The sequence below is a fragment of the Scyliorhinus canicula genome, chromosome 9, assembly GCF_902713615.1.
Source record: "Scyliorhinus canicula chromosome 9, sScyCan1.1, whole genome shotgun sequence".
Classification (NCBI taxonomy): Eukaryota; Metazoa; Chordata; class Chondrichthyes; order Carcharhiniformes; family Scyliorhinidae; genus Scyliorhinus; species Scyliorhinus canicula.
Genome location: NC_052154.1, coordinates 165,669,890 through 165,684,084, shown reverse-complemented (window position 1 = coordinate 165,684,084; position 14,195 = coordinate 165,669,890). Strand labels below are relative to the sequence as shown.

Below are 14,195 nucleotides of genomic sequence, written 5' to 3'. Positions count from 1 at the left end.
GTCATTTAATGCTTTGGCAGGGACAGAAAATTGATTGTAGAGAGTCAAGTATGAAGTAGTGCATTCTGGTGCCTTAAATAGAAAATCGTCCTGTTCTCTTCCCTAAATTTCGCATCTTGAACCCAATGTCTATGGTCCCTTGTCATGTCCCCTGGAAATGCTGGGGGCTAAAATGGATAGCTCCTGAAAACAGACACCGGGATCGCCATGTTTAATTAACCTGTGCCTGTTCATCGGAACACAGGAACAGGAGTAGATCATTTCACCATTTGAGCTTGTTTAATGGCACACGATCAGATACGTGATTAACTCCATATACCAGCCTTTGCCACATATCTCTCGGTTAATAAATATGTATTGATCTCGAATTTAAAGTGGACAACTGATCTAACATCAATTGCTGTTTACAGAAGTGCGTTCCAACTTCTAGTTTTTCCTGATTTCACTCCTGAAAGATTTGGCTCTAATGTTTATTCCCCCTAGTGTCAGACTACCCAACCAGCGAAAATAGTTTCTCTCTATTTACTCTCTCTATTCCTTGTTATTTCCAACTTCAATCGGATAACCCCTTCTAAGTACCAGGGGGGGAAAACCCCTAGTAATCTCTCATTGTAATTAAGCAGTATTCTGGTAAATCTAGTAACATATCTTCAAGACCAAAATACTTTCTCTTGACCATCACCCCATCTGCTTGGCGTGAGGCAAAAATAAAAACCACTGTGAAATCAATATTGCAAACCAAATGTAGATATGAAACCAAACATCAGCTTCATTTAATAGTTGATATTTTCATTGGTTTTTGCCTGACATCATGTTACTATGCAGTATTACCCAGGGGCAACAGCATGGCTGGTGGAAGACTAATGATTTTTAGTGGAGAAGTGTGCAGATGGCCTTCGTGAATGATCACAACAGTTCTGGGTCGAGGAAGCCTGACTGCAGTCTGCAGCATCTCAGCATGGGCGGCAGTAGTCTGGGTTGCCAGCTAACAGACAATAGCAAAGGTAGGAGGACAATAGCCGTCTTCCTTTGTTCCAAGTGGAATTAGTGCCACTCTCCGAGGGCTGTGCCTCAGCAATCCTAGCAATGCGTTCGAAGATAGATTTCTTGTAAGGTGTGACAACTTGCAAGTCTCTTTGCAGATTATATTCATAACCACGATGACAGCAATCTGAGCTTCCACTGAAGCACTCAGATATGTGGGGGGGGGGGGGGGGGGGATGCTGGTTGTACTTCAGTGGAAGCTGTAATGTTAGCCATAAGGTGCTGAAAAATGTTAGGTCCAAAGTTTACGAGTGGAGTACTACCAAGTTTACGGACCACTTCCATGGTGGAAAAATTAATTTCAAGCTCTGCGTAAACGTCCTGTGTCTAGTTGCTGCTAGGTTCCCCCATTCTCCTCGACGCTGACTGTAAACTTTCAGGCAGGTTTCTCAATGCAGCAATAGTTTCATTGTGCACGTGCATCAGTGTTGTTCTGTAAGCTGCGCCTTCAAAGTCCTCATCTGAGTCCCATGCCACAAGACCTGGTGTAACCTGGTATCTGTATGACTCTTACTCCAGACCCTGGCTGTAAAAGTGTGGGACTCTTGGTAAATGGGGAATTGGGATTGCACTTACTTCAGCTTTCTTCCAGAGCAGTCCATGCAGCAGAGAAGAAGTACGCCACTGATTTGATCTAGTATATATACCAGCATGATTTTCATTATATGTATGTTTTTAAGAAAATAAAGGTAGTTTTACCGATATTAGAAATAACATATAGTTTTAAGTGGGTTTAATTTAATGTTTCTGTGCCTGGAAGGGTAAAACTTGTAGTTAGATTCATTCTGGACTAATTTGTGTGTATGTGTGGGGGTTGGTTAAAGCTCTGTGTTTCTATTGTGCTTTGAGAGGGCTACGGCGTGAAGATGAAATAAAAGGTATAAGCATGTGGATATTGCCTAGCAACTGGGGCCTTGTAAGGTAGAGAAGCTTTTCAGTTTTAGTTTAGCTGAATTTGATTGCTAAAGACAAGATATTGGGGAGTGAACAGCTGTCAATCCTGCCAGGAGAAGCAGGACAGGACAAAGGAGTTGCAAAGATGCAAGATTCCAAAGGAACAAGATATAATCCAGATAACCAGAGAATTGGGTCAGAGATAACCTTTGAGACACCTGAGGTTAAGAGAACAGAGGTAAAAGTATTGATCAGAAGAATTCAACGTAGATTAAACAAAGTGTTCTGTCTGAGTTAAAGAGACAGTTAAAGTAACTAGATTTAAAGTGGGACAGTAGACTTCAGAGGTAGATGAAACATTTGATGTCATTTTTGATACAGTCTGGGAATTGAGAGTTAAAGCAATTGTGAATAGCTTGCACAGCAATCAAGACAAAGAAATTTGAAAGGGGTTGGTGTAAAATCCTGGACTAGGTTCACTGTTAAAAGTAGAGCAGAAGCTTTGTTTAAAAGTATAATTTGGAAAACCTGGGGCTGGATTCTCTGCCGCGCCGTGCCACATTTCTGCCCCGATACGCCGGCAGGATTCTCTGTTACGCCCAAGAGATTCTCTGTTAGAAGCCTGTCAAGGGGTTTCCCATTGTGGGGCAGCCCCATGCTGTCGGGAAAGCCCTAGGTGCCAACAAAAGGGAGAATCCTGCTGGCGGAGATTTGCGCCCCTGGTCCGGAGTTTAGAATGCAAACCACTCAGGAAAGGCATAATTATGAAAGATTTTAAAAGTGTGGTTTTGGGGAGTGGAGTGTGGAAACTCTCACATGACATTCATCTGGTGGGATTCTGACGAGACATCCACAATTAGTTGGGGTTCAGAGTGGAGAGCATATTTGACCACAGTCATCTTGCGTGCTTAGAAGGGACTTTGTGTTACCGAGACCATTGTAGATTAAGATGTACTTTGTAATCTGTGTTAATCCTAAAACCTGTGTGCAAGTGTTAAACTGAGAGGGGAATAAAGCAGCATCCTGTTGAAATCCATTTTTTCAATGTTTAATAAACGTTTTTTCCTTGTTGTTAACACTAATTAGTGATCCCGTGAATCTGTTCCTCCACATTTTTTATTTTAAAAAGTGATGCAGCGGGACTCTCCCGCAACTGGCCAGATGGCCTGATGCCGGCGCCAAGAGCGGCGCGAACCACTCCGGCGGGGGGTTCTTCTCCGGGCCGGCCATGGCGGAGCCCTACAGAGGCCTGGGCGGATGGAAAGAGTGCCCCCACGGCACAGGCCTGTCCGTAGATCAGTGGGCCCCGATCGCGGGCCAGGCCACCGTGAGTGCCGCCCTGGGGCCGGAAACCCCCCCCCCCCCCCGAGGACTCACCTAGCCGGCCTACAAGCCAGGCCCCGCCATGATGGACCATGTCCATTTCAAATGGGGCAAATGGGCGGCCGCTCGGCCCATTGGGGCCCGGAGAATTGCTAGGGGGGCCGCTGCCAACGGCCCCCAACCGGCACGGCATGATCCGCGCCCCCGCCCGAAAACCGGCGCCGGAGAATTCGGCAGCCGACATCGGAGCAGCGGGATGGGATTCACGCCGCCTCCCGCCGATTTTCTGACCCGGCCTGTTGACCCAGAGTTCTATTCTGGCATCTTCCCATCCAGTTATAACATCAACTGGGAACATAAGAATGGGACAAACATTGTTATAAACCACGTTATCAATACATAATCCTATAACCCTTGACACCCAGTAACATCCTTTGATTTTCTGTTGTGGCACAACTACAACTGGAACAACAGACTGCTGCAGATTGAAAGCATCATAACCAAGATACCCGCCATTGACCGGCATGATTTACTGTCTATGGTCACACACCAGCTGCATGTTGAGGGAAAGGATCCCTTTCGGGTTTGGTCTATGGCAGAATTAACATAGAGTCATAGAATGGCCTCCTGTGTTGTAACTATTGACCTGTCAGGTCTGTGCTAGCTCCCTGCGACATCAAGTCACCTTGTGCTGCTCCAAACATGTGCACACAAATAACTGTCAATGGCACTATGGGGAGGCTGCATTCCAAGAAAAGCTATGAACTTACTCCTCCTGTTGGTCTCTGGCATGGCAGAATAAAATATAGTTAGCTCTCTTTGAATATAGAGCCTGAGTGACCTTCCTTATACAATAGTAGAACAAAATATGGGATGTTGCAAATATCAGCAGGAGTCAGGTGTATAAATATTCATGACCTCGGTCAACTTCACAACCACTGGTAATGTGGACTTTATCTGACCCTGATGATGCCTTTGTGACCATAGCAGGTGGCAGATTTCAGTGAAGTGTAAACATCTCACACAGTGTTTCTTATTGAGGTTCAATGTTGGGAGTGCGTCTTCCCTTTCTTTCACCTCCCTCTTCTGGCAGCGTGTCCTGTTCTGCATGACCTCTGCCCATTCTCCAAGTCATGTTGTTTTCCAAGGAAAATGGCTACTAGTGAACTCATTACCGAGCGCAATTGATTCATGGAGAACAAAGAACAAACAAAGGAAAGTACAGCACAGGAGCTGGCGATTTGAAGTCAGCAAAAAGTCCTCCAGCACTTGCCATATCACTCCCTTAGAGTTTTACAACATGATACAACTGTAGAAAACACCAAATGCTCATAGAATCATAGCAACAGCCAGCAAACTTGACTGTGCAAAGTTGGTTACCCCTTTAAATTGCACTCTTGGAGTGGTGGTGTTGGAGTGCTCTTTCCTGCTTCTGAATGGTTCGGCAGCCTCCAAATGGCACAGTTGGTGTCAATGAAGCATTGCACGCTGAGTGACATCATGATCTGCCTGCACTGCATACTTCCAGCGGATGTTTGCTATGCTTGCAAATTGGAAACAATAAGGCTGTTTGGCTGACAGACTAGCATTATCCAAATGGGTAATGAGAGTTTATTTTCCAATTAGCCGCGGAAGTCAGTGCATCACAAGGATGGATGTGTTGGCCGACTAATGGTTGGAGAGTGGGAGCAGGTCATGTGATGGAACCTCCAGGATTGCATTTGATCACAGTTGGAAACCCTATTAGGCCGTAAGCAACTGAAGGCACACAATAAATTGGAGATGCTCAAGAGTTAGATGAGTGTAGATATCTCAGATTTTTGTGGGTGGGGTAGATTAGAGTTAGGGAGGGGTGAGGCCAAGAGGGATTTGAAAGCAGGAGTGAAAATGTTACAATCAAGATGTTACTTGACCAGGAGCCAATATAGATCAGCAAGCACAGGGAATGACTGGGGAAGAGAACTTGTTGCATGTTAACGCATGGACAACAGAGTTTTGAACTACCTCAGGTTTACGGAACGTAGAGTGTGGGAGGGCGTTGGAATAGTCAAGTCTAGAGATAATGAAGGCATGAATGAGGATTTCAGCAACAGATGAACTAAGATGGGGCAAGATGATATGGAGGTACAAATAGGCAGTCCTGGTGATGGTGTGAATAAGCAATCGGAACCTCAACCTGGAGTCAAATATGACACCAAGGTTGCAAACTGACGGGCTTGGCCTCTGACTGTCACCAGGGAGATGGATGAAGTCAGTCGCTAAGGAATGGAGTTTCAAGTGGGCAACAAAAACAATGGCCCATAACCTCCAAGCTCCGGGGCACCGTACCTGGCGGGAACCCCAAAGATGCGCTGCCCTCATCCTCCCGCCACCGCCCCCCCACCTCTAAAAGTCCTCATGTAAGTATTGCACAGCAATTGCCTGGAAAGTTCAAACTTCTGTTGGGCAATTTTCCTGCAATGGGAACCATCCAAAACTGCAACATATATCGCCAAACCTCAGGTGGCTCCAATTGTCTTACAATAATAGTTACCCAGACAAATGTTAGAATTAAAACCACATCTAATTTCTGCATAACTATATTGATCCCCCCCCCCCATTAGACTCGCTCACTCACCGACACCCTCGAAACCCGCAGACTACATTCACCACTCCCCCCATAGCTTACCTCCCAACTACACACTATACCCAAACCCCTGTCCCTCCAGTCCTGACTATCCCCCACGCCGTGCACCGCCATCCCGATCTCCCCCGACCACCTGACCTCCTTCATTGACCACCCCTACACTGATCAACCCCCTGACTACCAGCTACCCTCATTGGCCACCTGACACCCCAACTGATCACCCAACCCATGCCTGCCTCCACCCAACCCATTTCTGCCTCCACACCTCAATCCTACCCGTTTATCATTTACATTTATCTTTTCCCAGCTTTTCAAAATGGCTGAATCTCTGAACCTAACTGTTTTATGGTGGCTAGTACCGTACCTTTGACTTAGCTGCCCTCCACGGGGGGCCTCGGCAACCCATTGCACTACACTGATCTCACCCGGCCTGAGTTGGGAGGTGGGATGAGAAAAAAGTGGCTTCATTTCCAGGTAAGTAACGGAGAGCTGAGCAGCAATCCAACTCTGATTGTCACTCCATGGAAGATTCAAGTGAATTTCTTCAGTCTTCCCAGTGTTTAATTGGAGGAAATATCTGCTTATCCAATCCTGCATGTTGGATGAGCAGCCTGATAATTTAGCAATGGTGAAGGAGTCAAGGGAGGCGGTGGTGAGGTAAAGTTGGGCGTTGGCAGCAGAGATACGAAAACACATGCTGCACCTTCGGATGGCGTTGCCGTGGAACAGCATGTAGATGAGAATTAGGAGGGGTCCGAGAAATAGGAGTGGTCCAAGAATGAATGGGGCCAAGGATGAATCTTTGGGGACACTAGGGGTAACGGTGTGGGAGCAGGAAGGAAGTGTTGCAAATAAATTCTTTGGGTGATAATTAGATTGATAAGAATGGAACCAGATATAAAACTGTCCTACAGAAGGATGAGGAGGGAAGGTTTACCTTTGGCATAGTCACATCAGTATGAGATGGAGATGGGTGAGGTCGCAGAGGTAGTATTCATGATGATGTCTGTGATGGAGCATCAAAAATTAAGTTATTGTTGCCTTTGCAACTGATAAAATAGCTGCAAGTTACAAACAAACATACGCTGAACCTACCAATAAACAAATAGCATATCAAAAAAGATAGATTGCAAAAGAAAGTAAACAATTAACTAGATCTCACGGTGTGCCTATTACAGCAATTAGATTGTATTGGGCTTAAAGCTTCAGGGTAAGTTAACATAGATCCTACTTAGCAGCTAAATAATGCATTGTGCATTACATAATAAATCACTCTTGTCCTTAGAAAACATTGCAGGTCTAACTTACTGTGAGCAATGCCAAGGGTGAATTGCTACTAGTGATCCTTTCCTGAAACTATTTTGCTAATCACCTCCATAATTTTGCAGACTTCAGTTGGGTTATGTCAGAGAGCCATATTTTCAAAGCCAGCATTGTAATATCATCAAAGTATCCTAATTCCCACTCTGCTGCTTTCAGTTAACAGCTTCGAGAACATTCAAGTAGTCAGCCTCTTAACTAAGAAATAATTAAGCGACTCTGGTATTGATGAGATGTCCAGATTGCAGACCTCGACATTTACTTATAGCACAAGTCATTTATTCTCTTATGCACCCTTGACAAAACAGTTTATTGCAGTAATGGAAGATGTTGAAATAAAATTGATTGAAGCTATTTTTATTGAAGTGGAGAGGACGGTTCTTCAAGCGGAACTCTTCTTTAAAAAAAAAGCTCATTGGTGGCATTATGACGAAATGGGTCACTTTATCAAATCAATCACAAAGGATTCAAAAAGACAATTAAAAAATCTTGGATATGGCACTGGATTCAGCATTGCTGAAATTGCCATCTTTATTGCTATCGTTAACAATTAACCTATGCTGTTTTATAGTTACATGCTACAGTATTTAACATAACCCTGAAACACGGGCACATTGAGACTCCAGGAACAATTGGGCATAGGTAATAAGTGCTCGCTTAGCCAGTGAAGCCTATACCCCATGAATGAATTTTAAAAACTTGCTTATTATCCTATCCCATATCATAAATACTCAAATTAAAACATTCTCTATCTTCTATTTAATTTATGATGTTTTATATCATAATTTATGTCACCAATGTGGCTGAATAGCTAAATGTTGACGTGTCGAATCATGCAAATTCCCACAATTCTGTGAATAGATCGGCATTTGAATAGTTTAGATCATTATACCTTATTCAATCATACCCACTTTGAAATATTTCTGTGACCTTTTGCTTCCCACTTTATTTCACCCCTTTGCATTTTTTCGTTTGATATCTGTTTTTTTTCTAAGTGATGTTTTTAAATTTGTTTTTAAAAAAAAATCCTGCTTGACATCATAAAGCTGGCCAGGAAATTATATGTCTTTAATAAACAGACATTTTCAAAGCACAGAAGGAATTTTGGCCTTTAATTAATTTAATTAATCCTTAATTCAGGACTGGCACAATTTTGTTTTACAATATTGGCGGTCTTAAAATAATCAGGCAGAGAAAAGATCGAATGAAGAAGTCAAAAGACTTGGAATTTGCAATGTATTTTTTCAACTCAACACTATCATTCCAATAATACACTACCCTGTAATTCTTCTTCTTCTCAGAGGAATCATTACTCAATGCAAAACGGGCACTCTATATTATATACATAAGCCTTGTGCCAATATACTCAACCTGTGTTATCACGATCCCAGCTGATGTCACGACTGGGCAAGTCAGATCCCAAGGTGGAACTTGGCTTGATAGATCCTTTAGGTATGTGTTAGGCTGCTACTGAACAGAGTCACAGGACGGGACTTCCGGTGGCGGCGATGCACAGTTGAGCCGCACATTCGGCGGCTCCCGCGAATAACGGACTTTGGGGCTCTTTTCAGGGCCCCCAACGGAGCTGAGGCGGCGAATCCCAACGGGGGAAGTGGCCAGGAGTCGACCCCAACGGTCCCATGGTCCGGACTAGGAGTGGGGCAGTGAGAAAACCGTCGAAAACACCTAGGAAAAATCGGGGGCAGAAAAACAAAATGGCGGCCGGCGAAGGCCTCAAGGAGCTGGGGAAGTGGGTCCAGGAGCAGCAGGCGATTCTGCTGCGCTGCTTCCAGGAGCTGAAGTTGGAGCTGCTGGAGTCCCTGAAGGTAACCAACAGGGAACTGATGGAGACCCAGACAGCCCAGGGGGCTGCGATCCGGGAGCTGCAGCAGCAGGCCGGCGAAAGGGAGGACGAGGTCGTGGCGGGGAAGGTGGAAATGCACGAGGCGCTCCATAAAAGATGGCAGGAGCGGTTCGAGGAGCTGGACAACCGGTCGAGGAGGAAGAATTTGCGGATCCTGGGCCTCACGGAGGGGCTGGAGGGGTCGGACCCAGCGGCCTATGTGGTGATGATGCTAAACTCGCTGATGGGGGCTGGGTCCTTCCAGGGGCCCCTGGAGTTGGAGGGGGCCCACAGAATTCTGGGTAGGAGGCCCAAGCCGAACGAGCCGCCGCGGGCGGTGTTGGTGAGGTTCCACCGGTTTGTGGATCGTGAGTGTGTGCTCCGGTGGGCCAAGAAGGAGCGGAGCAGCAAATGGGAGAACACGGAGGTGCGGATCTTCCAGGACTGGAGTGCGGAGGTGGCGAGGCGGAGGGCCGGGTTTAACCGGACGACGGCGGTGCTCCACAGACGGAGGGTGAAGTTTGGAATGTTGCAGCCGGCGTGTCTGTGGGTCATCTATAAGGATCGGCACCATTATTTTGAGTCCCCGGAGGAGGCGTGGGCCTTTGTGCAAGCCGAGAAGTTGGACTCAAACTGAGGGTCCCCCTGATGGGGGATGCTGTATAATACTGTATTTGTATTTGCTTGGTTTAGTGTAAGATGTGGGGTGGCTTTAGGGTGGGTGGGGTGATGTCGTACGGTTTTTTCTATATGGGTTTTTAAGCAGGGGTCGGGTGGACGGGTTCGGGCAGAGGGGTAAACGGGCAGTTCGGGGAGCTGGTGGGGGGGACTGACAATGGGAGTGGCCCTGGAGGAGGCGGGGCCCGGCAAGGCGAAAGCGCGGGCTTTCTGCGGGGTTCCCGCGCTGTGAGATGGTGGGGGAGTGTTTTCTTTTCCCACGCAGGAGCGGGGAGAGGGTGGACTCGTTGACGGGCACAATGGAGGAGGGGCAGGCCCACGTGGGGAGGAGCCGAAAGGAGGGCGGGAGTCGCCGGGGTCAGCAGAAGTTAGCTGGCTCACGGGAGTGCTGTAGAGGGGGGGGCGCGGCTAGGAGGGGTCCTAGCCTGGGGGGGGGGGGGGGGGGGGGGGGGGGGGGGGTACCGGGTTGCTGCTGAAGCGGTCAGGAAGGAGCTGGAGGACGCAGGGGGTGCTGGAGGGGGGAGTTGCCACTGTGGGAAACTGGCAGAGCGTGGGACGCTGGCCGGGGGTGGGCAAGGGATGGGGTATGGCTAATCGGCAGGGGAAGGGGGCAGGGAGCCCTCGGATCTGGCTGATAACTTGGAATGTGAGGGGGCTGAATGGGCCGGTCAAGCTGACCTGAGTATTTGCGCACCTGAAGGGACTGAAGGTGGATGTGGCCATGCTCCAGGAGACACACCTGAGAGTGGTGGACCAGGTCCGGCTGAGGAAGGGGTGGGTGGGCCAAATGTTCCACTCGGGGCTGGATGAGAAGAGTAAGGGGGTGGCGATCCTGGTGGGGAAGAAGGTGTCGTTTGAGGCGTTGAAGGTGGTGGCTGACAGTGGCGGGAGGTACGTGATGGTGAGTGGCAAGCTGCAGGGGGAGCGGGTGGTGTTGGTGAATGTCTATGCCCCAAATTGGGACGATGCGGGGTTTATGCGGCGTATGTTGGGCCGCATTCCGGACCTGGAGGCGGGGGGCCTGATCATGGGGGGGGGGGACTTTAACACAGTACTGGATCCCCCATTGGATCGATCCAAGTCCCGGACGGGTAGGAGGTCGGCGGCGGTTAAGGTGCTGAGGGGATTCATGGACCAGATGGGGGGGGTGGACCCCTGGAGGTTTGCGAGGCCAAGGGCCAGGGAATACTCGTTTTTCTCCCATGTACATAAGGCCTACTCGAGGATTGATTTTTTTGTCCTGAGCAGGGGGCTGGTGTCGAGGGTGGAGGATGTGGAATACTCCGCCATTGCCATTTCGGATCATGCCCCGCACTGGATGGACCTCGGGCTGGGGGAAGAGAGGGACCAACGTCCGCTCTGGCGCATGGAGGTGGGGCTGTTGGCAGATGAGGAGGTGGCCGGGAGGGTTCGGGGGTGTATCGAGAGGTACCTCGAGGCCAATGATGACGGGGAGGTTCGAGTGGGGACGGTCTGGGAGGCATTGAAGGCGGTGATGAGGGGGGAATTGATCTCCATTCGAACCCATAGGGAGAGGGGGGAGCAGAGGGAGAGGGAGAGACTGATAGGGGAGATGGTGCAGGTGGATAGGAGATATGCGGAGGCCCCAGAGGAGGGATTGCTGGGGGAGAGGCGTAGCCTTCAGGCCAGGTTCGACCTACTGATGACCAGAAAGGCGGAAGCTCAGTGGAGGAAAGCACAAGGGGCGGTGTATGAATACGGGGAGAAGGCGAGCAGGATGCTGGCGCACCAGCTCCGGTAGCGAGATGCGGCCAGGGAGATTGGGGGAGTGAGGGATAGAGCTGGGAAGGTGGTGCGGAGGGGGGTAGATGTCAATGGGGTCTTCAGGGACTTCTATGGGGAACTGTACCGGTCTGAACCCCCGGTGGAGGGGGGTGGAATGGGGCGCTTCTTGGACAAGCTGCGATTCCTGAGGGTGGAAGAGGAGCAGGTGGAGGGACTAGGGGCGCCAATCGAGCTGGAGGAGGTGGTCAAAGGGATAGGGAGCATGCAGTCGGGGAAGGCGCCGGGGCCGGATGGGTTTCCGGCGGAATTCTATAAAAAGTATTTGGACCTGTTGGGCCCCCTGTTGGTCCGGACCTTTAACGAGGCAAGGGAGGGGGGGGGGGCTCTGCCCCCAACTATGTCACGGACGCTGATTTCCTTGATCCTGAAGCGGGACAAGGACCCTCTGCAGCGTGGATCATATAGGCCGATTTCGCTGCTGAACGCCGATGCTAAGCTGCTGGCAAAGATCCTGGCCACTAGAATAGATTGTGTGCCTGGGGTCATTCATGAGGACCAGACGGGGTTTGTGAAGGGAAGGCAGCTGAACACAAACGTGCGAAGGCTCCTCAATGTCATTATGATGCCGGCCATTGAAGGGGAGGCGGAGATAGTGGTGGCATTAGATGCGGAGAAGGCCTTCGATAGGGTTGAGTGGGAGTATTTGTGGGAGGTGTTGGAGAGGTTTGGGGAGGGGTTTATCCGGTGGGTGAGGCTGCTCTACGAGGCCCCGATGGCGAGTGTAGCCACAAATAGGAGGAGGTCGGAGTACTTTCGGCTGTACCGGGGGACGAGACAGGGGTGCCCCCTGTCCCCCTTGCTCTTCGCGTTGGCGATTGAACCCCTGGCCATGGCATTGAGGGAGTCAGGGAACTGGAGGGGCCTGGTGTGGGGTGGGGAGGAGCATCGAGTGTCGCTGTACGCGGACGACCTGTTGCTGTATGTGGCAGACCCGGTGGGGGGGATGCCGGAGGTGATGAGGATTCTTAGGGAATTCGGGGGTTTCTCGGGGTATAAGTTGAACCTGGGCAAGAGTGAGGTGTTTGTGGTGCATCCGGGGGATCAAGAGGAGGGGATTGGTAGGCTCCCATTGAAGCAGGCAGGGAAGAGCTTCAGGTACCTAGGGGTCCAGGTGGCGGGGAGCTGGGGGGCCCTGCACAAGCTCAACCTCACAAGGTTGGTGAAGCAGATGGAGGAGGAGTTTAAGAGGTGGGATATGTTACCGCTGTCACTGGCGGGGAGGGTGCACTTACCGTTAAGATGACGGTGCTCCCGAGGTTTTTGTTCCTGTTCCAGTGCCTCCCCATCCTTATCCCGAAGGCCTTTTTTAGGAGGGTCAACAGGAGTATTACGGGATTTGTGTGGGCGCATGGGACTCTGAGGGTTCGAAGAGTGTTCCTGGAACGAGGCAGGGATAGGGGGGGGCTGGCGTTGCTCAACCTCTGTGGGTACTACTGGGCTGCCAACGCAGCGATGGTGCGTAAGTGGGTAATGGACGAGGAAGGGGCAGCATGGAAGAGGATGGAGGCGGCGTCTTGTGTGGGCACGAGCTTGGAGGCGCTAGTAACGGCACCGTTGCCGCTCCCTCCAACGAGGTATACCACGAGCCCGGTGGTGGTGGCTACCCTCAAAATTTGGGGGCAATGGAGACGGCACAGGGGAGAAATTGGGGGCTCGATGGAGGCCCCGATACGGGGGAACCGTCGGTTTGTCCCAGGGAGCATTGATGGCGGATTTCTGGGCTGGCACAGGGCAGGGGTTAGGAGGTTGAGGGACCTGTTTGTGATGGGGAGGTTCGCGAGTTTGGGGGAGTTAGAGGGGAAGTTTGGGCTCCCCCCGGGGAACATGTTTCGGTACATGCAGGTTAGGGCGTTTGCCAGGCGGCAGATGGAGGGGTTCCCCTTGTTGCCCCCACGTGGGGTACGGGAGAGGGTGCTCTCGGGGGTGTGAGTCGGAGGAGGGAGGATTTTGGACATATACCGGGTAATGGTAGCACGGTAGCATTGTGGATAGCACAATCGCTTCACAGCTCCAGGGTCCCAGGTTCGATTCCGGCTTGGGTCACTGTCTGTGCGGAGTCTGCACATCCTCCCCGTGTGTGCGTGGGTTTCCTCCAGGTGCTCCGGTTTCCTCCCACAGTCCAAAGATGTGCAGGTTAGGTGGATTGGCCATGATAAATTGCCCTTAGTGTCCAAAATTGCCCTTAGTGTTGGGTGGGGTTACTGGGTTATGGGGATAGGGTGGAGGTGTTAACCTTGGGTAGGGTGCTCTTTCCAAGAGCTGGTGCAGACTCGATGGGCCGAATGGCCTCCTTCTGCACTGTAAACTCTATGATCTATGAATGCAGGAGGTAGACGAGGCCTCGGCGGAGGAACTGAAGGGTAAATGGGAAGAGGAGCTGGGTGAGGAGATTGAGGAGGGGACGTGGGCGGATGCCCTGGAGAGAGTGAATTCCTCCTCTTCCTGTGCGAGGCTTAGCCTCATACAGTTCAAGGTGCTGCATAGGGCCCACATGACTGGGTCGAGGATGAGCAGGTTTTTCGGGGGCAGAGGACAGGTGTGCTAGGTGCTCGGGGAGCCCAGTGAACCACGCCCATATGTTTTGGGCGTGCCCAGCGCTGGGGGAGTTTTGGAAGGGGGTAGCAAGGATGGTGTCGAGGGTGGTGGGATCCAGGGTCGAGC

At 50.3% G+C, this 14,195-nt stretch overlaps 1 protein-coding gene across 2 annotated transcripts in view; it reads left to right on the top strand.

Moving 5' to 3' along the window:
- The window catches only part of ric3a (RIC3 acetylcholine receptor chaperone a), a 105,756-nt gene that overhangs the window by 41,582 nt on the left and 49,979 nt on the right, over positions 1-14,195 (top strand). The window contains exon 1 of one of the 2 annotated variants that reach the window (XM_038808113.1): positions 875-1,004. The exons of the other annotated variant lie outside the window; for it this stretch is intronic. Coding sequence (XP_038664041.1) covers positions 890-1,004 — 115 coding nt within the window. The 5' untranslated portion in view covers positions 875-889. Of the gene's footprint in view, positions 1-874; positions 1,005-14,195 lie in introns of those variants that run through there. 2 annotated transcript variants of the gene reach the window in all.